General features: G+C 42.7%; 1 protein-coding gene across 1 annotated transcript in view; it reads right to left on the reverse strand.

The window, feature by feature from the left end:
* Positions 1 to 24,676, reverse strand: part of piwil1 (piwi-like RNA-mediated gene silencing 1) — a 77,037-nt gene that overhangs the window by 26,722 nt on the left and 25,639 nt on the right. The window contains exons 4-12 of the mRNA XM_070888151.1: positions 22,295 to 22,423; positions 16,133 to 16,347; positions 14,531 to 14,652; positions 13,838 to 13,918; positions 13,164 to 13,361; positions 10,085 to 10,196; positions 9,816 to 9,939; positions 7,834 to 7,951; positions 6,949 to 7,063 (exon numbers count right to left, since the gene is read on the reverse strand). Of these exons, the coding sequence (XP_070744252.1) occupies positions 6,949 to 7,063; positions 7,834 to 7,951; positions 9,816 to 9,939; positions 10,085 to 10,196; positions 13,164 to 13,361; positions 13,838 to 13,918; positions 14,531 to 14,652; positions 16,133 to 16,347; positions 22,295 to 22,423 (1,214 nt within the window). The remainder of the gene's footprint in view (positions 1 to 6,948; positions 7,064 to 7,833; positions 7,952 to 9,815; positions 9,940 to 10,084; positions 10,197 to 13,163; positions 13,362 to 13,837; positions 13,919 to 14,530; positions 14,653 to 16,132; positions 16,348 to 22,294; positions 22,424 to 24,676) is intronic.

Below are 24,676 nucleotides of genomic sequence, written 5' to 3' on the forward strand. Positions count from 1 at the left end.
AACATAGAAAATAGGTGCAGGAGTAGGCCATTCGGCCCTTTGAGCCTGCACCACCATTCAATATCATTGCTGATCATTCCTTCAGTACCCCTTTCCTGCTTTCTCTCCATACCCCTTGATCCCTTTAGCCATAAGGGCCATATCTAACTCCCTCTTGAATATATCCAATGAACTGGCATCAACTCTCTGCGGCAGGGAATTCCACAGGTTAACAACTCTCTGACTGAAGAAGTTTCTCCTCATCTCAGTCTTAAACGGCCTGCCCCTTATCCTAAGACTGTGTCCCATGTTATGGTCACCCTTCCCTAAAGGAGAATGAGAACCAATCTTATTGAAACATAAGATACTGAGGGGCTCGACTCGTGGGGGAATCTAGAACTAGGGGGCATAGTTTAAAAATGAGTCGTCCATTTAGAACTGAGATGAGGAGGAATTTCTTCTCCGTCGTAAATCTGTGGAATTCTCTGCCCCAGAGAGCTGTGGAGACTGGGTCATTGAACATTATTTAAGGTGGAGATAGACAGATACTTGAGCGATAAGGGAGTCAAGGGTTATGGGAGCAGGCAGGGAAGTGGAGCTGAGCCCAAGATCAGATCAGCCATGACCTTATTCAATGGCAGAGCAGGCTCGAGGGGCCAAATAGCCTACCCCTGCTCTTATTTCTTATGTTTTTATAAGAAAATGGTCAGCATACAACAGTTATAAGAAATGCAACCTTGGGAAATTTGAAAAGGCACCTTTACACATGCTAAATCATGCATTCACCATAGAAACATAGAAAATAGGTGCAGGAGTAGGCCATTCGGCCCTTCAAGCCTGCACCACCATTCAATAGCATAGCTGATCATTCCCTCAGTATCCCTTTCCTGCTTTCTTTCCATACCCCTTGATCCCTTTAGCCGTAAGGGCCATGTATAACTCCCTCTTGAATATATCCAATGAACTGGCATCAACAACTCTCTGCAGTAGGGAATTGCACAGGTTAACAACTCTGAGTGAAGAAGTTTCTCCTCGTCTCAGTCATAAATGGCTTATCCCATATCCTTAGACTGTGACCCCTGGTTCTGGACTTCCCCATCATCGGGAACATTCTTCCCGCATCTAGCCCGTCCAGTCCCGTCAAAATCTTATAAGTTTATCGGAGATCCCCTCTCATCCTTCTAAACTCCAGTGTATAAAGGCCCAGTTGATCCAGTCTCTCATCATATATCAGTCCCGCCATCCCGGGAATCAGTCTGGTGAACCTTCGCTGCACTCCTTCAATAGCAAGAATGTCCTTCCTCAGATTAGGAGACCAAAACTGAACACAATATTCCGGTGAGGCCTCACCAAGGCCCTGTACAACTGCAGTAAGACCTCCCTGCTCCTATACTCAAATCCCCTCGGTATGAAGGCTAACATACCATTTGCCTTCTTCACCGCCTGCTGTACCTGCATGCCAACTTTCAATGACTGATGAAACATAGAAACATAGAAAATAGGTGCAGGAGTAGGCCATTCGGCCCTTCTAGCCTGCACCGCCATTCAATGAGTTCATGGCTGAACATTCAACTTCAGTACCCCATTCCTGCTTTCTCGCCATACCCCTTGATCCCCCTAGTAGTAAGGACCTCATCTAACTCCTTTTTGAATATATTTAGTGAATTGGCCTCAACAACTTTCTGTGGTAGAGAATTCCACAGGTTCACCACTCTCTGGGTGAAGAAGTTCCTCCGCATCTCGGTCCTAAATGGCTTACCCCTTATCCTTAGACTGTGACCTCTGGTTCTGGACTTCCCCAACATTGGGAACATTCTTCCTGCATCTAACCTGTCTAACCCCATCAGAATTTTAAATGTTTCTATGAGGTCCCCTCTCATTCTTCTGAACTCCAGTGAATACAAGCCCAGTTGATCCAGTCTTTCTTGATAGGTCAGTCCCGCCATCCCGGGAATCAGTCTGGTGAACCTTCGCTGCACTCCCTCAATAGCAAGAATGTCCTTCCTCAGGTTAGGAGACCAAAACTGTACACAATACTCCAGGTGTGGCCTCACCAATGCCCTGTACAACTGTAGCAACACCTCCCTGCCCCTGTACTCAAATCCCCTTGCTATGAAGGCCAACATGCCATTTGCTTTCTTAACCGCCTGCTGCACCTGCATGCCAACCTTCAATGACTGATGTACCATGACACCCAGGTCTCTTTGCACCTCCCCTTTTCCTAATCTGTCACCATTCAGATAATAGTCTGTCTCTCTGTTTTTACCACCAAAGTGGATAACCTCACATTTATCCACATTATACTTCATCTGCCATGCATTTGCCCACTCACCTAACCTATCCAAGTCGCTCTGCAGCCTCACAGCATCCTCCTCGCAGCTCACACTGCCACCCAACTTAGTGTCATCCGCAAATTTGGAGATACTACATTTAATCCCCTCATCTAAATCATTAATGTACAGTGTAAACAGCTGGGGCCCCAGCACAGAACCTTGCGGTACCCCACTAGTCACTGCCTGCCATTCTGAAAAGTACCCATTTACTCCTACTCTTTGCTTCCTGTCTGACAACCAGTTCTCAATCCATGTCAGTACACTACCCCCAATCCCATGTGCTCTAACTTTGCACATCAATCTCTTGTGTGGGACCTTGTCGAACGCCTTCTGAAAGTCCAAATATACCACATCAACTGGTTCTCCCTTATCCACTCTACTGGAAACATCCTCAAAAAATTCCAGAAGATTTGTCAAGCATGATTTCCCTTTCACAAATCCATGCTGACTTGGACCTAAATGGCTTATCCCTTATCCTTAGACTGTGACCCTTGGTTCTGGCCTTCCCCAACATTGGGAACATTCTTCCTGCATCTAACCTGTCTGAACCCATCAGAATTTTAAACGTTTCTATATGGTCCCCTCTCATTCTTCTGAACTCCAGTGAATACAAGCCCAGTTGATCCAGTCTTTCTTGATAGGTCAGTCCCGCCATCCCGGGAATCAGTCTGGTGAACCTTCGCTGCACTCCCTCAATAGCAAGAATGTCCTTCCTCAAGTTAGGAGACCAAAACTGTACACAATACTCCAGGTGTGCCCTCACCAAGGCCCTGTACAACTGTAGCAACACCTCCCTGCCCCTGTACTCAAATCCCCTCGCTATGAAGACCAACATGCCATTTGCTTTCTTAACCGCCTGCTGTACCTGCATGCCAACCTTCAATGACTGATGTACCATGACACCCAGGTCTCTTTCCTAATCTTTTCCTAATCTGTCACCATTCAGATAATATTCTGCCTCTCTGTTTTTTAACCACCAAAGTGGATAACTTCACATTTATCCACATTATACTTCATCTGCCATGCATTTGCCCACTCACCTAACCAAGTCGCTCTGCACTGCTATCTGCACTGCATATGCGCTGCTATTTCATCTTTAATAATTGATTCCAACATTTTCCCCACTACTGATGTCAGGCTAACCGATTGATAATTACCTGTTTTCTCTCTCCCTCCTCTTTTAAGCACTGGTGTTACATTAGCTACCCTCCAGTCCATAGGAACTGATCCAGAGTCAATAGACTGTTGGAAAATGGTCACCAATGCATCCACTATTTCTATGGCCACTTCCTTAAGTACTCTGGGATGCAGACAATCAGGCCCCGGGTGATTTATCGGCCTTCAATCCCATCAATTTGCCCAACACAATTTCCCGCTTTATAAGGATATCCTTCAGTTCCTTCTTTTCACTAGACCCTCAGTCCCCTAGTATTTCCAGAAGGTTATTTGTGTCTTCCTTCGTGAAAACAGAACCAAAGTATTTGTTTAACTGGTCCACCATTTCTTTGTTCCCCATTATAAGTTCACTTGAATCTGACTGCAAGGGATCTACGTTTGTTTTCACTAATCTTTTTCTCTTCACATATCTATAGAAGCTTTTGCAGTCAGTTTTTATGTTCCCAGCAAGCTTCCTCTCACACTCTATTTTCCCCCTCCTAATTAAACCCTTTGTCCTCCTCTGCTGTATTACAAAATTCTCCCAGTCCTCAGGTTTGCTGCTTTTTCTGGTCAATTTATATGCCACTTTTGGATTGAACATTATCCTTAATTTCCCTTGTTAGCCACGGTTGAGCCACCTTCTCCGTTTTATTTTTACTCCAGACAGGGATGTACAATTGTTGAAGTTCATCCATGTAATCTTTAAATGTTTGCCATTGTCTATCCACCGTCAACCCTTTAAGTATCACTCACCAGTCCATTCTAGCCAATTCATCTCTCACGTTTCAATATGATCATGGCTGGATCAAGCAACTTCAGTACCCCACTCCTGCTTTCTCTCCATACCCCTTGATCCCTTTAGCCATAAAGGCCATATCTAACTCGCTTTTGAATATATCTAACGAACTGGCCTCAACAACTTTGTGGTAGAGAATTCCACAGGTTCACTACTCTCTGGGTGAAGTTGTTTCTCCTCATCTCGGTCCTAAATAGAAACATAGAAAATAGGTGCAGGAGTAGGCCATTCGGCCCTTCTAGCCTGCACCACCATTCAATGAGTTCATGGCTGAACATGCAACTTCAGTACCCCATTCCTGCTTTCTCACCATACCCCTTGATCCCCCGAGTAGTAAAGACTACATCTAACTCCTTTTTGAATATATTTAGTGAATTGGCCTCAACAACTTTCTGTGGTAGAGAATTCCACAGGTTCACCACTCTCTGGGTGAAGTTGTTTCTCCTCATCTCGGTCCTAAATGGCTTAGCCCTTATCCTTAGACTGTGACCCCTGGTTCTGGACTTCCCCAACATCGGGAACATTCTTCCTGCATCTAACCTGTCCAATCCCGTCAGAATTTTATATGTTGCTATGAGATCCCTTTTTATTCTTCTGACCTCCAGTGAATACAAGCCCAGTTGATCCAGTCTTTCTTCATATGTCAGTCCTGCCATCCCGGGAATCAGTCTGGTGAACCTTCGCTGCACTCCCTCAATAGCAAGAATGTCCTTCCTCAGATTAGGAGACCAAAACTGCACACAATATTCAAGGTGTGGCCTCACCAAGGCCCAGTACAACTGCAGCAAGACCTCCCTGCTCCTATTCGCAAATCCTCTCGCTATGAATTTAGAATAGAAACATATAAAATTCTGACTGGATTGGCACTAATTCATGGTACGAATTCAATTCACAAGAGTACATCCATGCAATGTTGTTTGATTCTTACATTAGCATTGTTATAGTTTCTTTGCATGAATAGAACCATACTATTTTGGCATAGAAAGTCAAGAGTTTTGCGGTGCACCAACTTTCCATCTTCTCCCCAGCCACCAATGGAAATAGATTTATGAAGCCTTAACTTTGACTAGCACAGCCTCCTTAACAAATTGGATATATCCTTGAAAAGGAAAAACGTGCAGCGTACTGGAAAGGAGCAGGGGAATGGCACTACTTGGCTAGCTCTTCAGAGAGTCGGCACAAGCCGAACAGCCTCCTTCTGTGCTCTAAGTTTCTATGATGCAAAGAATTGATTTTCTGCCCCCACCAGCCCTCCAAGCAGAAAGATAAGATTCAAAACTTGTGTCAGACCTTCTTCCAAGAATGGTAAAATATCCAAAACAAAGTTCAGTCATAACCCTCAATATCTCAAACAAACTCCCTCCCAGAACTGAGGTAAATTTATTTAAATCAGAAACATCCTCTTACAAGTTTTAGAAAGCTGCAAGAACCATGCCTTTGACCCATAGAATGGAGAAAGTCCTTTGAAACCATCTACAAGAAAATTCTCAAGATGCAAACCACCAGGTAAATGACTTAAAAAGTACAAGTGGATCTAAAAACCCGAGAAATAGCCCGTGAGAATTTGCAGATCAATATACTTTAAATAAACTTTGATGGTTGTAACAAATTGCGAGGAATATAAAAATTCATATAAAACACCCGACCACACACGTGCAGGTGGAGCACCAGATTCTTATCTTTCCACCGGTTATGAACTTCAAGCACCAGCAAATAATGTACATTTTTTCAGGAAAAGAGGAATGCAAAATGCAGCCAGGCTTGCCCCTCCAGTTTTCTCACCCCCCCCCTCCCTCCCCCAACCATTCACTGCCATCCCCTCCGCACTGCTTCCCCCCCCACCCGACCGGACCGATTATCGCCCCCCGCTCGTAAATGTGGAGACCAGGTGATGACAGGGGCTCTGTTGTGATGCCCCGAGAGCCATATAGTCTTCAAGGAAATTTGGTGACAAAAAAAAACTGAACATAACCCACAAAGGCAAAGAATGCCGACAAACATTCTGGCTGAAAAATAAAAAAATGTTCCTTAAAATTAGAGCTAGGCCATTCAGTGGTGCAGTCAGGAAGCAGAGGTTTTTTTAAAAAGGTAGGGATACCAGGGGAAATGGAGCCAAGGCGGGTAAATGGAGTTGAGGTACAGATTAGCCATGATTGAATGGCAGAACAGGCCCAAGGGGACTGAATGGCCTCCTCTAAGTTCATACATTCCCAAATTCAAGTAATGCTAATGCAATGTCAGTCTTCTGGGTGCCTGCCACTTTCCCACCAACAAGCCTTCCCATCACAAAGACAATAATACTTTTATACACTTAATTTCACCATCTGCTGCCTATTGTAGCTTACATTATAATAACCTACTATGGTATCTAGGCTCAAGCAAATGCATTGTTGGCCAGAAACTGAAAACATTTCATTGCCACTGATTCCACCCGTTTATAGGCCTCCTGAAGGTATCTTCACACTTGGCCTAACCACCCACCACAGAACTTCAAAGCTGAACAAACGCAGCACAATGAGCTAGATTCAAGAACCATGTGATTAATGAAATGCAGCGATTCCTTCTTACACTTACATTTGGATTTGCTGCTTACAGTCATTCACAACCAGTTTTACAATATCTTTTAGTTGAGAGATTTCAAATGCTTAAATTAGGACAAAGAAAGAATTGCTACCCCATTACCATTTTTCCACCTTGTTGGATCTTCTCTGAAGACACAACTCGACCATTCAGAACGTGTAATTTGGAATCAAACTGGAGACCCCAATCAGAGAGTTCTTTCTGTACATTATCATCCCTGTTTTTTTTAAAAAGACATTACAAGTTGTAAAACTCATTGCAACCTTATAATTTAAAGTCTGTAAAATCTGTATTTTCTGCATTGAAAGAAATGACATTAAATTACACTAACTTAGAATAGCAATGTATAAAAGACACAGGGGTTCAGATCCCAAGTGAGAATTTCTATTAAGTGCATGGTCACCGTGCTGCATGCACAAGGACGCCTGAACTCTCTCATGCATTTAAAGGGAAGCTAGATAAACACGAGGGAGGAAGGATATGTTGATAGGGCGAGATGAAGTAGGGTGAGAGGAGGATCATGTGGAGCATAAACACCGGCATAGACCAGTTGGCAAATGGCCTGTTTCTGTGCTGTACATTCTATGTAAATTGAATAAATGTAATGAACTAATTTTGTACTCAGTTAGTATCCAAACTTCAGACAAGAATTCTTCAGATTGTGTTGCACATTCTTTCAGTGCTAGCTGGCTCAGGTTCCAGCTCCAGTGCTGGCCTGGACAAATCCCGGAGGCAAAGAAACATTTGGCAAGACTGCACAAAGCTTTGCAAGCTAGTGAGAGCTCATCTACTAACCTAAGCAACCAAAATTAAAGTAGAAAAGACTGCAGAATTAGAACAATTAACTGAATTAAAATTTTACTATAGTCTAATGAAATGATTTGCTTCAGTTTTTCTTCATTATACCATCCTACGTTACACTATTTGGACTTTCATATTTTTGAAAATCAAGGATCTTTCCAATTTTCATTTCATTCAAGAACGTACTTTTGGATGTAATCCATGAAACGCCACAACCGCTGCTCTCTCTGTTCTGGTGTTAGTCTTGTATGTGTAGACAGGTCTCTCATAACATTGAAATCAGAACGCATTTTATCGGTCATACCTATAAATTAAAAACATTCTTCAACTTGGCCAAAGAATAAGACATTCAACAAAAAGATAAAACCACTCAAGATTTTTGTTCTTTAGAATTCAAACAAAAAAAAATGTAAAAGTTTAAAAAAACATTACTACTTTTAAAAAAAGACCTGGGTTTCTGTTGGAGCTGCCAATTTGGTCCTTTCCAACACCATCTTGGTCAGAAAATCACAAGCTGCTGTAACCATCTATAGTTCTACACTGCTTTAGCGAGAGCCAGCAGACACCATGGGGCACACATGTGCTGAAAATGACCATCCCAATCTCAGACTTGCATTTATATAGTGTCTTTCACGACCTCAGGACGTCCCAAAGCACTTTACAGCCAATAAAGTATTTTTGAAGTGTGGTCACTGTTGTAATGTAGGAAACGTAGCAGCCAATTTGTGCACAGCAAGCTCCCACAAACAGCAATGTGATAATGACCAGATAATCTGTTTTTTTCTGATATTGGGTGAGAGATAAAATTAGCCCCAGGACACCGGGGATAACTCCCCTGCTCTTCTTCGAAATAGTGCCATGGAATCTTGGACATTCGCCCGAGAGCGCAGATGAGGCCTCGGTTTAACGTCTCATCCAAAAGACAGCACAGCTGACAGTGCAGCACTCCCTCAGTACTGTATGAGAGTGTCAGCCTAGATTTTTGCGCTCAAGTCTCTGGAGTGGTGACTTGAACCCACAACCTTCTGACTCGGAGGAGAGAGGGCTGCCCACTGAGCCATGGCTGACAAATACTGCCTTGATTCAAGGGCCATTTTCTCACCTCTTTTCAGGTTTTGCGGCTGTGACGAGGTCTGGGGCCAACTGGTTCTGGCAGAACCTAAACTGAAAATCAGTGAATTCTTCTTGATGGCACTATTGTGGATTCCTTCCATCACTTTGTTAGGAGGAGGCTGATAGAGCAGTAGTTGACCAGGTTTGATTTGTCCTGCCTTTGTGGATAGGACATACCCGAGTAATTTTGCACACTGTCAAATAGATGCAGTTATGACACTAGCATTGGAACAGCTCAGCTTGAGGGGCAGCTCATTCTGGTGCACAGGTCTTCAGCACTAGTCAGGATGTTGTCAGGGCCCATAGCTTGCTCTGCATTAAGTGCACTCAGCTGCTTAACGTCACACGGAGTGAACCCAAATGGCACAGGGGCACGTGAGAGGGTAGAGGGCTTCAGGAGAAGGCCCTTTTTGATGAGGATGCGTGCATACACAGTTTTGTCGCTTGCAGTCACGTGCTGCGCTCCGCAAGGCATTAGGTACATTAGGAGAGAGCAGCTAACAGTGCAGATCACCAATTCATGCTACGACTTCTTTTCTATACGGATCAAAGATTCACTGAACAAAATAGCAACTATTGGGAGCAGCTTCATTCAATCCACGACATATTTGTTGCAATCTGTACGATATATTACTCAGTATTTAACTATCGTCATCAGTGCATGCTAAATTATACATGCACTAAACAACAGCCAATTTAGAAGGTTTTAAACTTGGTTTACTGCCTTAAGACATTCTCCCAGTAGTTCGCTGGCTATTGCATGCAAAATGGCATGAAACCAGAGACCAGGAGGGTCCCAGATATAATTCTCATCAGTGCAGTTAGCCAATCAGACTAAACCAAGAGAAAACAGCCAATCTCACCATTCATGATTCAATGACTTGATAGCACTGAAACATTTTAACATCCTATACCCACATACCACCAGAATGTGACTCTACATGAACAAAAGGTAGCACGACTTTGGAACATACTTTAGCACCTACAAGGAGTGATGCATACTGTATAACCTTTATATGTTGCTCCAAATTAGGCACCTTTTAAATTCCTATTACCTGTAAGATAACATAGCTCTGGAATGAGGCAGATTGGTCCCATACTAATACCGCCAGGTCCTTGCCGTTTGGGCTGACTAATGAGTACCGGTTGGCTCAGATCAGTGATGTCCGTACTATATTGCTGTGGAAAAAATACAGAGCTCACATCTTCCTATCCCACAACACAAATGCCAGTTTACCAACATACTTTGTAGTAAATAATTAGGTGAGAAATGAAGAGCAGCTATGTTACAATCTTTTCACTGAAGATGAGAACACAGTTGTACCTTTTTGTAGTAATCAATGTAGCTGATTTGAGATCCATCTGCCTTTTTAAAGGTGTTTTGTGGATTCTGAACCCAATCAACATCATCAATTCGGTAAGTTTTGTTGTTGTACCTAGAAGACAGTAAGGTGGGTTAGCTTACGAACGAGTAAATCCTAAAATGGTTATTAAAAAAAGCCTGATTTAAGCAGAAGTAAAAAAAAAACAACATTAAGCATTCAAAAAGGTATAGTATTGCAAGACCTAGAAGTAGCGTGAAGCTCCCACTCAACTGCATCAACCCAAGAGGCCTGTGTACTGATGATCTGCCATCCGACTTTCTTTTCCCACAATGGAACACGCTGGTTAACACACCAGCTTTTAATTTTTGAAATTCTCACCCTGATGTCCAAATCCCGCAATATCCTCACCCTTCCCCAGCCCTCCAAATTCAGAGTTCCTCAGATGCTGGCCACTTACACATTCCCCACTTCCTTCACCAAGCTTTCGGTCACCTGTCTTACTGTCTCCTCCTTTGACTCGGTGTCTGTCTGACTACGCTCCTGTGAAGCACCTTTTACTACTTTAAAAGCGCTATATAAATGCAGATTGTTTGTCATCGTCTCCAAATTCAATACAATTTATTTGATTTTACACTCAAAGCCGCTGTAAAAAAAAAACAAAGAGCCATTTTATAGCTGCACTCCTACCTTTACAGATCTAATCAGGACCCCATATCTCTGCTCTGAAGAAAGACTTGCATTTATATAGCGCTTTTCATAACCACCTCAAAGCGCTTATACAGCCAATGAAGTACTTTTGGAGTGTAGTCACTGCCGCAATGTGGGAAAAGCTGCAGCCAATTTGCGCACAGCAAGCTCCCACAAACAACAATGTGATAATGTGTTTTGTTCTGCTGATTGAGGGATAAATATTGGCCAGGACACCAGGGATAGCTCCCCTGCTCTTCTTGAAAATAGTGCCATGGGATCTTTTACGTTCACTTGAGCAGACGGGGCCTTGGTTTAACGCCTCATCCGAAAGACAGCATCTCCCTCAGCACTGCACTGTCAGCCAGATGTTTTTGTGCTCAAGTCCCTGGCGTGGGATATCTTGAAGGATATGATTGCTTTCATTATATTTCTTCTCCTCCCTCCCTCCCACTCAAAATTTCTCTGCATTTAGCATTTATAAAGCAGTAGATAAATAGTATGCATTTATATCTGGTTAAATACGAGGAGTTCCTTGATTTTCGATGCAGAGTTTTACATCACTAGATCTGCTGCATTAAAGCGATAGGAAAGCTATTAAGTTTAAGCTACAACAGGATTTTAAAAAAAACACAAAAACCAAGTAGCTTTTCACTGCAAATTTGTCGGGACTGAAGCACTGTGGCGTCTATTTCAATGTGAGCTGTTACTGAAAGCTCTCAGCAATGCGGGAAGAGATCAGGTGGTTACATCTGTTGTTAGTGATATTTCTTACGACAGCATTTGTAGATTCTGTGTAAATTAAACCAACGCGCCCAGTAAGGTGACCCAAAAGCATTGTAAATTATGCCAGACAAGAGGCAAAAAAGGTGGAAGTAGAGATTTTAAATGAGTTTTAATTTACTTTCCAAAACTCAGGGATTAATACATTACATTGAGCTCTTACACCTTACAAACAAGGTCCATTGCACAAGCGATTTAATATGTTACATCTAGTCAAGTTTAGTTGAAGACTAAATAAAATTTGCAAATTGTAGAATGACGCAAGCTCTGACCAATATAAAACTTACAACTGTACAGACACGATTAAGAGAACCAGTTCAGAATGACACCTCAATCCACCTCCTATACCCACATGGGCACGCTGCTTTCACAAGGACACAAGGCTGATGAACAGAAAATTTAACATGCTGTATCTTCAAACAAACTCATTCTTAATTTCTTCCATATCTTCATTTCAAATGAATACACAACAGAAATTATGCAACTTACAATTCCACAAACATGGTCACAGCTAGACTTTTTTTTAAAAACTGATTTGCGTTCAGGATTGGCTGATGCTGGCAAGACCATATTTATTGCCCATCACTGGTTGCCTTGATATAGTGATGGTGAGCTGTCGCCTTAAACCGCTGCCGTCACTGTGCTGATGGTGCTTCCACAATTGTGTTAGGAAGTGAATTCCGGAATATGGACGCAGCAACAATAAGGATCAGCGATGTACACCCAAGTGCAACTCGGGAGTTGATTGTGTTTCCGTAACATTGCTACTTTTGTCCTTCTCAGTAGTAGAACACACGGGTCTGAGAAGTGCTATCAAAGTGAGCTTAGCAAGTGCTCCTTGTCCCAATGATCAAGCCTCATGAATCTTGGTTATTCAGTGGCTGCGCATTACAAAAATGCCTCTGTAGATCGGTAACCCAGGAATCTCCAACTCCACAATGCGGTTCAGTTATTTGATATACAGCTGCACTAGGAGCCGATGCCTCAACATTTGTGTTAGTATTTGTTATTAGCAGATGGGAAAAAATTCTAACTATTCTTCTGCAAAATTCTTTAAACTAGTACATTTGTTGGTCATGCTGTTCTTCAATACTTGTATTTCAACAAGAGCCAAACTTCAGGAGTACAAGTACAGCAGGAATACCTCAGTTGAATTTGGAAGTACAGGGTGTACCTGTACTTCAACAAGGGTTTCGAGCATTTGGCTATGGGACAATGTTGTTTTTTTGCAGCAGCACCACCACACAATTCAATCTTGCTGTAATGACTACTGAACATTTATTTAACTTTCAACCATTTTCCCTTTAGGTCATAACCCCATGAAAACTGATCCCATTTCCCAGGAAATATAGCAGTGATTCAATATATTTCACCAACACAGTTGTCACTTGTTGATCAGACTGGCCAGCTCCACTAAGGCTATGGTAGAACAATTTTCAAAGTAAATGTGCAGGTATATACTCACTTATAAATAACCACATATTCCTTTGTAAAATGTTAGTTTAGCTCAGACTCCACTCACTTCAAAAATTGTTGTCTCAAAGGAACAATTAATTCGATTTCTGCACTAAATTCATTCAGCAGCCCACACAATCATTCACATCTTACCTGGTGAGGACTATTACTCCGACCAGTTCCTTAGAGCAGGCCTCCTGAAACCGGTTTTCACCAAACTGCTCATATAAGTGATACATTACATCAAGTACAGTTTCACTACGCAGAATCTTGTGACTGACATCGGCACACAACATGACACTGTTCTCGTACTGCAGAATTGAAGTGGTGTACCCTGGCCAAACCATGATTCTGTCAGAGGGGGAAAAAAAATCAGTGTTCACATCTTCATTATTTTAAATTTTCCTACAGTGCTTTAAGCCTACCTTAAATTTAGTTTGTTTTTAGTTAAATGCAATCTATATTAAAAATGTTACATCTGCACACAATTCCCATAAACGTTTCCAATGATAAATTCCTACGCCCACACTTATAGCAGCAACTGCTTATGTAACTTTCTGCTGTAATTGCCCCTTCCTCCCCCCAGTGTAGCTACCGGTGGGAGGGTTTAATGATAGCATGACAAGCCGCCATTATAATATATGGACACACAAGTTTACAAATATGCAGTATTTTAAAATGACTGATATGCATCTGCACACCCTTGTCCAATTAGCCCCTGCCTTTTAACCTTGCTGCACCTGAAGACTACACCTAGTCTTGACCCACCAAGGAAGATTCACTAGTACAATCAAATTAAGTGTAATCAGCAAGCAGTTGTGACATACCTGTGCTGTGGAATCATAATGGGATCCTGAGGGTTGTAGTAGTTTCGGCCAATTTGTTGCAAGGACATCATCTTTAAAAGTCTGCAACAAAAAAACACAAAAAAATTTCTGTTAAGGAATTAGAAGTGTTTTTAGAAATGTGACATTTCCAGTCAAATCTATTTAACATAACAGATGTGAAAGGAATTCTAGTTAAATTAGCCCAACTGCAAATTTCTATCCTATTGCAATTTCAGCTTTTTACTGAAGCAACATTTCATCCGTAGAAGATTAGACAAGCTGAAAATTATTTACATTTCAAATTACAATTAAACATGTCAAGATCAACTTGGCCATTCAAAAACATTTTTGTTTTGAGCCGCCAGACGTCTGACAAGCAGGGAACCAGTGCCCCAGGTTCTGTCACGTAACCAAGCTATTGAAAATCCATGCAAGTAGGAGTTTGTTTGCACAAAATAAGTGCACACTCCACACAGGGCCATGCCTTTCAATTCTAGACTTTGATAGTATCTGGGGCAACTGCTCTTCAAGCTGTGCTCGTCTGACTTGGAAACACCGGCGGACCAATTTTGAGTGTAATTATTAACAGCATTAATCCCACCCATTGTACCGGCACTAACTCAACTACTCAAATCCCCACAATCCTTAGAAGGTGCCAGGTTACAAGATTAATGTACCTTTACAGTCACTCACCTCCTGAACACAATGTTGTAAAACTGAAGGCACGTTGGAGAGGTCGGAGGCAATTCATTGGTCAAAGTAACCGTTACTATCACGTTCTGGCCATCACGTGTCTGGCTTAGTAGTTCAGTGACCTTACAATTGAAGAAAAGGCTCAAATTTTAACAACTTAAAAATCTGCTACATTAAAGCTCGAACATTTTCCATCCCAAACATTTAATCCCGAGATCATCACTGCTTTTGATGGAAATTAGTGCCTTCAAGTGTTTACTGAAAAACAAATCCTCTGCCCAATGCCAACCTACTGGTGAAGGACTGGACTGCAAATTGGTGCAGCAGGCAAATTTCATCTCTCCACCTGAGCTTAAATCCAACTCAGCTGATTGAATGCAGGCCTGGGATCTCGGCAACATGCATTTGGACAGTCTCAATGCAGTTCCTAGTAGGTACCTTCAAAATACTAAATTATCTGGGCTGTAACTAGTGACACCACCAATCCCAGCCAGAATGGAGATGATTGGGTAATACTCCCAACAATCCCGGCTTGAGACCTCACTGCTGTGAGCGATGGACTGATTTTACACACATCATTTGTATTCCTACCTATCCTCCACTCACTGCACTTTGCTGGAGAAACAATCGGGAGACTGCTGCAGTTTGTCAGGACTTCTGTTTGCTGAAGTTCAGAGACTCTGTTTAAATAGACTGTTTGCCACAAGCCCATTAGCCCCCTCTCTAACAGCAGTTAATGGGATTTGAATTCTCATCTAGATATATTGTTCTCCCCTCCCAGTCTTCAAATCTCAGTCACATCTACAAGAGGATTCTTCAGCCCAACAGTTGCATTTATGATCGAATATCACACCCCATGACAATCTCTCTCAAAACCCTCTGTGCACTAGTGTTTTCATTTGGATGCTTCCAACACAGCCAATACATAAACAGCACATATGTGGACTGCCAAAAATGTAAAACAAACAATACACGCTTAATTAATATAGCTGGCTCAAATGGGGGAAATGCCAGGGGTTGATCATAGACTAATATATTCCAGTGACCTATTCATCCCGCCGTCTCCCAACCTTTCAAGACTTTCCCATTTACATCAGCAAGTGCCAGTGCTTAAATCAAAGTTATGATCTAGAATGCAATACTGGAATGGATAGCAGAAGCAGACTCGATAGTAATTTTCTGAAGGGAATTAGATAAATACTTGAAAAGGAAAAATTTACAGGGCTATGGGGAGCAAGACTAATTGGATAGCTTTTCCAACGAGCTGGCATAGGCACAATGGGCTCCTTCTGTGCAGTAAGGTTCTTTGAATGCCCTTTGTGCACTGGAAAACCTCATTATTTAAAAGGAAGGGAAACCAGCTCCACCACCTTCGTTTTAAGTAGAAACCTCTCAGCAGCTCACAGGACCCACCCAAAAGGTGGGGTTGTCAACACAGTTGAGTCCGTTATAACCATCAGTGGGAAACGGGAGATAAAGTTCACTTCATTTGGTTTTCCTTTTCATTCTACCCCAACACCAGCTTCCATTTATTTTTGCTTTTAAGACAAAATAGTTAGATTTCCAATACTGTGTCATACAAGACTTAAACTTGGAACTTACTTTGTTTTCCAGTCTTTTGGGAAGGAATAAGAGAGAACCATCAAATACACGCGTTGTACCAAGAATTTTGTCATGCATAAACAACAGTACAGTACGCAGACGTCTTGATTCCATCTGAGGGTTATAATCCACATGGTATTGAAACAGAGCCCACTGGGGGCGCGAGTTTAGACGAATATAGTTTGTTATCAGGCGTATTAGACTCCCAGAAACACCTGCAAATATAAAAGATTAATATATTTCCTACATTACAACAGTGACAACACTTCAGAAGAAGTTAATTGACTCTGAATTGCTTTGGGACGTCCTGAGGTCATGAAAGCTGCTATATAAATGAAAGTCTCTCTTTTTTAATTTTATGATACACATTTAAAGATCAGTGTTTACTTAAAGCACTTAAGAGTATATGGAGGGAGCTCAAATATTTTACAATAGGAGAAAGAAGGGTACAAATCAGGTATTTAGCAGCAGCAGGCAGGGAAGTGGCACTGAATCCAAGATCAGATCAGCCATGATCTTATCGAATGGCGGAGCAGACTCAAAGGGCCAAATGGCCTACTCCTGCTCCTATTTTTTACGTTCTTAGCTGGTAACACAGACTGGTAGCCGAGGGTATTATTCAAAGAGATGATACTAAAGTTAGAGGATCCTGAGGGAAACCAAGGAATAGCTCAGGGACTAAATATTATTTTCCAAACTTCTGTGGAAAGGTAAACTGTCAGAATACTGGAGGGTCGAAAATGTTACACCTCTTCAAAAAAAGGATACAAGTGGAGATTTATGGAAAAGATAGGCATGTGCTGCAGGACAAGAGATGGTGGAACAAGGCAGGACAAGAGAGGACAGAAAGTAAAAGCTGAGGTAAACAAGAGTTTGGAAAGATAAAGCGAGTAGTGTTCCAGAGGTCTGTGTTGGGAGTCTTTCTGGTTTAACTATATACAAGTAAATAATCTGAACTTAGGAATCAAGAACCAATACTGAAATTTGCTGATGTGGAGGACTGTGAAAGATTGCAGGACATAGCAGGATAGTCAGATAGATGGCAGATGCCATTCAATGTAGAAAAATAAGCAATATTTCTTGGAACAGGGAAACAAAATATACATTATATAACAGAATGGAGTAGAGGGCCTAGGATTTGCAGATATGCAGAGCTTATAAAGATGGGAGCACGAGTAGATAAGGCCATACAAAAGCATACATAATCCTTTGTTTTATATCAAGAAGCATAAAACATAAAAGCAAATAGATAATTTGAACAGGTACAAGACTTGGGCCACAGGTATAGTACTCTGCAATTTTGGGCACCGCGTAAAGAGTATGAAGGGTTATAGACCCACATTTTCCCCAAAGAACAAAAAAGGCCTTAACTTACTTACCTGGACGCCCGTCTTTTTTAGGCCCCGTCGGCGCTGAAAATAAAAAATCGTATTTTCTTCACCATATGCTGCCGGTGCTACCCGACTCAACTCTCCTGGGTGGAACCTTTAATGTGCGCTGAAACAGCATGCGTGCAAAAAAAAGACCCATCTACACATGTGCAGTACAAAGTATTAAAAAACAGCACATGTAGGGACTGTGTGGATCACCATTGAGAATCCATTGGTGGCAGAGGTAGTTTCGCAGGTAGGGAATACAGCTTCATTCACGAGATGGCTGCAACGGAAGGGCGCAGAGAAGGCGAAAGGATCAGGGACGGAGAAGGGGAAACTGTAAGGGTGAAGAGATTTTGTGCGGATGAAATTGAGCACCTGGTAGACTTGAGAGAGTGGATGGGAGTTTTTGAGAACAAGGAGAGCTTCGGAAAAAATAAGCTTAAACCGCTTGCACTCGCAAAAGTTTAGGACCAGGTCGCAGTCGAATTGAATGGAATGTCCATCACCCCGAGAACCAGTGCGCAGCTGACAAAGTGGCAGGACCTCGGACAAGCAGTGACTAAGTAATACGTTAAACGCACATTTATTTGGGCTTTAGAATATATGTATATTTATGCACTGCAATAACATCTGTAAATGTGATCCATGTGTGTTCAGAAGGACCCACTCTTTAAAAAGTTGCATTTGCATCCTTGCAGAAGATGGTGTCACAGATCAGTCACAAACTGGAGGAGGTCCGCCAAGTAGGCTCCAACTAACAGCCCTGGAGCAGAGGATAGCGTCAATGATTAAATGCCATAAGAGAAGACCAACAATTGATGCGGAAGCTGGGCCCAGTTTTCCATTAGAGAGCAAGGTTGCAAATGGCACAGTCTAGGTTGGCTGAATGTTACGTACTGCGTGAGCTTCCTACGCTTCTTCCTCAATGCTGCTAACCAAACATCTATCTTTTGTTTCGCAGAGGTTGAACATCAGGAGACCGAAGATGCACCTGAAGTTGAAGGCGAGAATGATCAAGAAAACAGCACGTCAGATGTTCCAATGCAGGACAATGATGGGCAACAAGAAGTCACGGACGACGAGATGGTCACCCTGGATTTGGAGATGCTGAACCCCGCGAGGATTCCAAGTCCTTTCATGAGCGAATCAAGCGAGAAGACTTTTCTAGGTATGATGCCTGAGGCTGCAGGTACAAATGTGACACAGCAAGCCACACCTGCGAGACATCATAGGTGGGCGAACTCCATACCTGATCCAGAAACACTGGACTGAGAACTTAGGACACCTTGTGGGGATGAGCATGGAGAACATCGAGCAATCGAGATTGCTCCTGGAAGCCGTTGGGTGGGGTGAGGGCAGAGTTGGGGGGACTGTCCTTGCAGGTTGAAAGACTTTCGGGACGATTGGACGAGGTAATATCGGCAATAGGGGGGCTCACCCAGGCTGCCCTTAATGCGAGGAGCACTTTCCACTCTACACCAAATTCAAGGGTTGATCCTGAGGATGAGGTTGCTGACGAAGGGGTACCCGGTCATTCCGCCATGACACATTTTGGCATAACCCAACATCAAGAAACACCTCGCCGGAAAAGGGACAGACTACACCAGAGAGTACGGGGGGCAAGGAAGCAGAAGTCTGCAACTACGGGCATGCGCAGGGGTGGCGGCATCTACTGGGGCAGGATTGGCGCATAGCGCTAATGAAGAGGATAAGCCATTTAGGACCGAGATGAGGAGAAACTTCTTCAGCCAGAGAGTGGTGAACCTGTGGAATTCTCTACCACAGAAAGTTGTTGAGGCCAATTCACTAAATATATTCAAAAAGGAGTTAGATGTAGTCCTTAGTACTAGGGGGATCAAGGGGTATGGCGAGAAAGCAGGAATGGGGTACTGAAGTTGCATGTTCAGCTATGAACACATTGAAGGGCCGAATAGCCTACTCCTGCACCTATTTTCTATGTGTCTATTAATTGTTTGTTTTTTGGTTGATTTTGTTGATTGTTGTTTGTAAAGTTTGCCACGGCTCTGAATAAAGTTTTGAAGATTTAAACATAAGTAAAGTCACGCTAATCACAACTGTGCTGTACAAATGTTTAATAAACATTTTAATTTTGGACTTTTAACCTGACTCCTGCACTTCATTTTTTAATGCTGCATTAATAAATATTGCAGGATAACTGGATTGAAAATGTAAAATGGCATCACCCCTTGCAACCTATTGGTTTAAATGATAGAGGGGCAGGTTTCAGTACTAAGGTGTTCATAGAGCCTGCCTTGTTCTGGGTCACTGATACATGCAACAAAGTACCATGGTGCATATATCAGTCTGGATCAATGAACAACTTAAGTCTGATTGTCCACCGAAGCACTCCAACACACCTAAACTCCAGTTAAACATTCAAGATTTGTGGTGGGAATATTTAATAAACATAAGGATATGTCCATCTAAGCACTCCAACACTCCCTTGAAACATAAAAATTATCTGGTGGTAACATTTAATATAAATTATATATTTTCCACTTAAGCACTATAAAAACCTAAAAGATTTGTGGTGGGATTATGTTTTTTTTTCAATTTAAAGTTCCACCTTTAATAGAGATCACTGCTGCTTGCCTTTGAGCCTGGAGTGTCTTGCACTGTCCTTTGTGTGCAGACCTTGGGCCTGGGCTAGCAGCGGGCCTCGTGGGAGTAGGACCTTGGGCCTGGGCTAGCAGCGGCTCCAGTCGATGTCCTGGAGAGTGGTGGGAAAACTGCTCTGCATTTCATGATGATGTTTGGTATGCTGATTATACATTTTTGCAACTTTTTAATGTTTTCCTTGAACTATTTGGATTATTTAGGGGCGTGAGGACATCGATGGAAAAAGGTATGGATTTTTTGGGGGGTTTTTGCCATCATTCTTTTTTCATCGCAGGATCAGTATGGGCAAGTTTTTATTTATTTTATATTTATATCTGCTTATAGTTTAAATTTGGTCTTTAACTTACCTTAGAGTTTTATTGTAAACTAAGTGGAAGTCCCTTTGGCCAGGGATATCAGCTGGCCAGCGCAGATTCTCTAACTGCAGGCAAGGGTTTTTCCTTACGGTGTTTCTAGGGTTTGTGCGCCGGTTTAAAAAATGTTGTCGTTGGGGAAAGTTTGCCTTATTTATAGTTCAGAACGATGAGGGTGATCTGAAAGAAACATTTAAAATAATGAAAGGGATAGACAAGATAGAGGCAGAGAGGTTGTTTCCACTAGTCAGGGAGACTAGAACTAGGGGGCACAGCCTCAAAATACGGGGGATCCAATTTAAAGTTGAGAAGGAATTTCTTCCCCCAGAGGGTTGTGAATCTGTGGAATTCTCTGCCCAGGGAAGCAGTTGAGGCTAGCTCATTGAATGTATTCAAATCACAGATAGATAAATTTTTAACCAATAAGGGAATTAAGGGTTATGGGGAGCGGGCGGGTAATTGGAGCGGAGTCCACGGCCAGATCAGCCATGATCTTTTTGAATGGCGGAGCAGGCTCGAGGGGCTAGATAGCCTACTCCTGTTCCTAATTCTTATGTTCTTATGTTCTTATGTGGAAAAATGGCACGGAACCTTCTTTTACAGGTACACCAGCGCCAGAATGTATAGCGCCAAACATTCTGGCGCTGGTAGTAGACACCAGTGCCCCAACACTGGGTAATATTTGGACTGAGCTTTGGCAGCAAAAAAGTCACTTGGCAAAATTTGGGCCATAATGAGGTAAGTACAGGACTGTTTCCACTGGTCAGAGATGATCACAAGAGGACACAAGGATTAGAAAAAAATCTTTACATAGAGAATTCTCTGTCACAAACCATTGCTAAAGCAGGATCATAGTGAATTTATAGTTGCTTGAAAAAGAGGGCCGGAAGATTGAGCAGGAGTGGAATTAGACTAGGTGCCAAAAGACAAGATTCTGTGCTGCAACAGTTTATGATTCTAATCTCCACAGCTCAATCTCAATACAAGCTTTCGATACACGATGAAATAACCAAAACTGCCGTTGCTACATTTACCATGTGGTGTATCCTCATCTCCCAGGCGGCAAATGCCTCATTGCATCTCATTGTTTTATCCAGATTATACTGGACACTCTGATTTTCCCCCAAAGCTAAGCAATAGGGCATAAAGATCCAGAGGAAACAAGAGCACCTAATGTCACGTGTTAACCGTCTAACAAATCTAATGGTCAATTAACACGAGTCAGACAAGTGTAATGGCAGCATCAATGTATAATGATTCCTGGTTACTGTGCTGATCCAGTGTTACATTGGAGCTATCGATTCATGAGTGACTTCACAAAAGTATCATTAGTACTGTACCAGCTGCTCGGTCCTGGGAGTGTTGGTCTCAATTGTAGCTATTTGAATAGCGCACCAAAACTTAAGTATAAAGCAATTAATCTTTTTGTACTACTGCAAAAGCCATGCCAAAAACTGTAGGGAGAGCTGAACTCTGCAGAAGAGTGGCTTTTTTGAAAAGCATTTAAAAGCTGAAAGGTTAGGGATATGAAAAACACAGAAAATGAGCAAGTTAGAGCAAGTAGAAATGAAAGGAGAGAAAATATAGAAACCTATCAAGATTACCTTTTTGGTCTCATCTTTGATCTAGAACAAGCAATTTGATCACATCTCCATTCAGTGACGATAAATTGGGTTAGAAGATAAAGCAACTGTGATATTAATGCATGATCTTAAGATTTGACTATTGAAACTGCGATCATCAATACAAGCAACCTACAATGACAGCCTGAACTGCTCGACATTAATCTTTACCTGTTTTGGACTCCTTGACATGCTCCATAGCCATCCTGGTGTTAACTCCGAGATCATGAAAATCTCGCCGCCGTCCACCTCTTTCCGCCAATGTCAGCTCTTTAAATCCAGCAGATACCGTCTCAATCACTGCCACATTTTCAGGAAACAAGAATAAATTGTACAATGTCAAATCCAGTGCAGTGGGGCCATGTTCCTTATTTCATCAGTCTTGAGAAATTATTACAAGTCCCGCTGTGTCTAGCTTCCATTTGCATTGGATGCTGTTCAACAAACTCTAAACAACCGACAACAACACTTTCAACATTCAGTTACAGAACCTCATTACAATTTTAGACGAGCAGAATATTAATTTTTACATGTAGTCACAAGTATGCTCCACATACAACAGGAAGAACATCCATCAAGGAATTCTTACAGCAGAAACATTTGATCAGTGTTTTCTTGTCCTACATGATGCCCAGTTATCTGCATGCACTTCTTTTCAAGCGCTGGAGTCTTTAGAATAACGATAGCAAGCGGCCAACTTCACTTGAAAGGGGAACACCCATGAAAAGAACTACTTACTGTATTTGCTTTTTTTAAGCTCACACACCATGTATAGTATGCAAAGCTGGGAAATTGCAAGAGCTCAGGATACCAAGATCCAATATCTGGAACAAAGGCATGTTGCACACTAATCTCTTAACCGGTCTAGTTGAGACAATCAAGGATTAAATGGGCTACGTTAGTAAATACACAAGGGGGCTAGTGATGAGGCTCAATCAACCCAAAACTTTCCAGCAAGGTTTTCAGATGTGGATTGATCATGGACACCTGACATTATATGGCTTCAGGTTTGACCAAGACATACTGGAGACCTCTGAACAGCCTTTGCACACAAGTGAATGCCCCTATTTCCATCCAAGTGATAGCATAAAGAATTATACAAAAGGTAAGATAGAAACATAGAAAATAGGTGCAGGAGTAGGCCATTCGGCCCTTCTAGCCTGCACCGCCATTCAATGAGTTCATGGCTGAACATGCAACTTCAGTACCCCATTCCTGCTTTCTCGCCATACCCCTTGATCCCCCTAGTAGCAAGGACTTCATCCAACTCCTTTTTGAATATATTTAGTGAATTGGCCTCAACAACTTTCTGTGGTAGATGATACGTCCTTACTACACAGTATAAATGCACACGAGGCCCATGCTTGAGAGGTCAGTCCGTGACCTGTCCTTTATTCCTTAGCACACAAGTGATGAAGGTGGGTGGAGCTTCCCCTTTTATACCTGAAGGTCCAGGTTAGGAGTGTCTCCCACCTAGTGGTCAGTGTTCTCACGGTGTACAACTTAGGTCAGTTTATACATGGGTTACAATGCTGGTTGAATACATGACATCACCTCCCCCCCCCACCCCCCAAAGTCTTATTGGGATCACAGGTTGAGTCTCTCTGGTGGTTTATGCTCCCTTGTAGAGCGCCTGAGTTGGGGCTCCGGTTGTTGGGCGCTGGCCTGAGTGTCTGCTGTTTGCAGTACCTCAGGCCTGTCCGGACTGCCCACAGTGACTGGGCTCTCCTCCCTTTGGTTCCGGTGTTCGGTCACCTGTGGTGGAGTGAACTCTATATCGTGTTCTTCCTCTGCTTCTTCTATGGGGTTGCTGAACCTCCTTTTTGTTTGATCCACATGTTTGCGGCAGATTTGTCCATTGGTAAGTTTAACTACCAGAATCCTATTTCCCTCTTTGGCAACCACAGTGCCTGCGAGCCATTTGGGCCCTGCAGCGTAGTTGAGGACAAAAATAGGATCATTTACATCAATACATCGCGCCCTCGCATTCCTGTCATGGTAGTGATATTGTGACTGGCGTCTGCTCTCGACAATTTCTTTCATGGTGGGGTGTATAAGGGATAATCGGGTTTTGAGCGTCCTTTTCATTAGTAGCTCTGCGGGTGGAACCCCTGTGAGCGAGTGTGGTCGGGATCTATAGGCCAACAGGAGGCGTGATAAGCGGGTTTATAGGGAACCCCCTTGGAATCTGAGCATCCCCTGTTTGATTATCTGCACTGCTCGTTCTGCCTGGCCGTTTGAGGCCGGCTTGAACGGTGCCTTTCTAACATGGTTAATTCCATTGCCTGCCATGAATTCCTGGAATTCAGTGCTTGTGAAGCACGGGCCATTGTCGCTGACCAAGATGTCTGGTAGACCGTGGGCGGTGAACATTGCCCGTAGACTTTCTACCGTGGCAGAGGATATACTTGAATTTAAAATGTCACACTCGATCCATTTGGAGTAGGCGTCTACTACAACCAAAAACATTTTCCCCGTGAAAGGACCTGCATAGTCCACATGGATGCGTGACCAAGGCTTGGCGAGCCATGGCCAGGGGCTAAGGGGGGCTTC

The sequence above is a fragment of the Pristiophorus japonicus genome, chromosome 8, assembly GCF_044704955.1.
Source record: "Pristiophorus japonicus isolate sPriJap1 chromosome 8, sPriJap1.hap1, whole genome shotgun sequence".
NCBI lineage: Eukaryota > Metazoa > Chordata > Chondrichthyes > Pristiophoridae > Pristiophorus > Pristiophorus japonicus.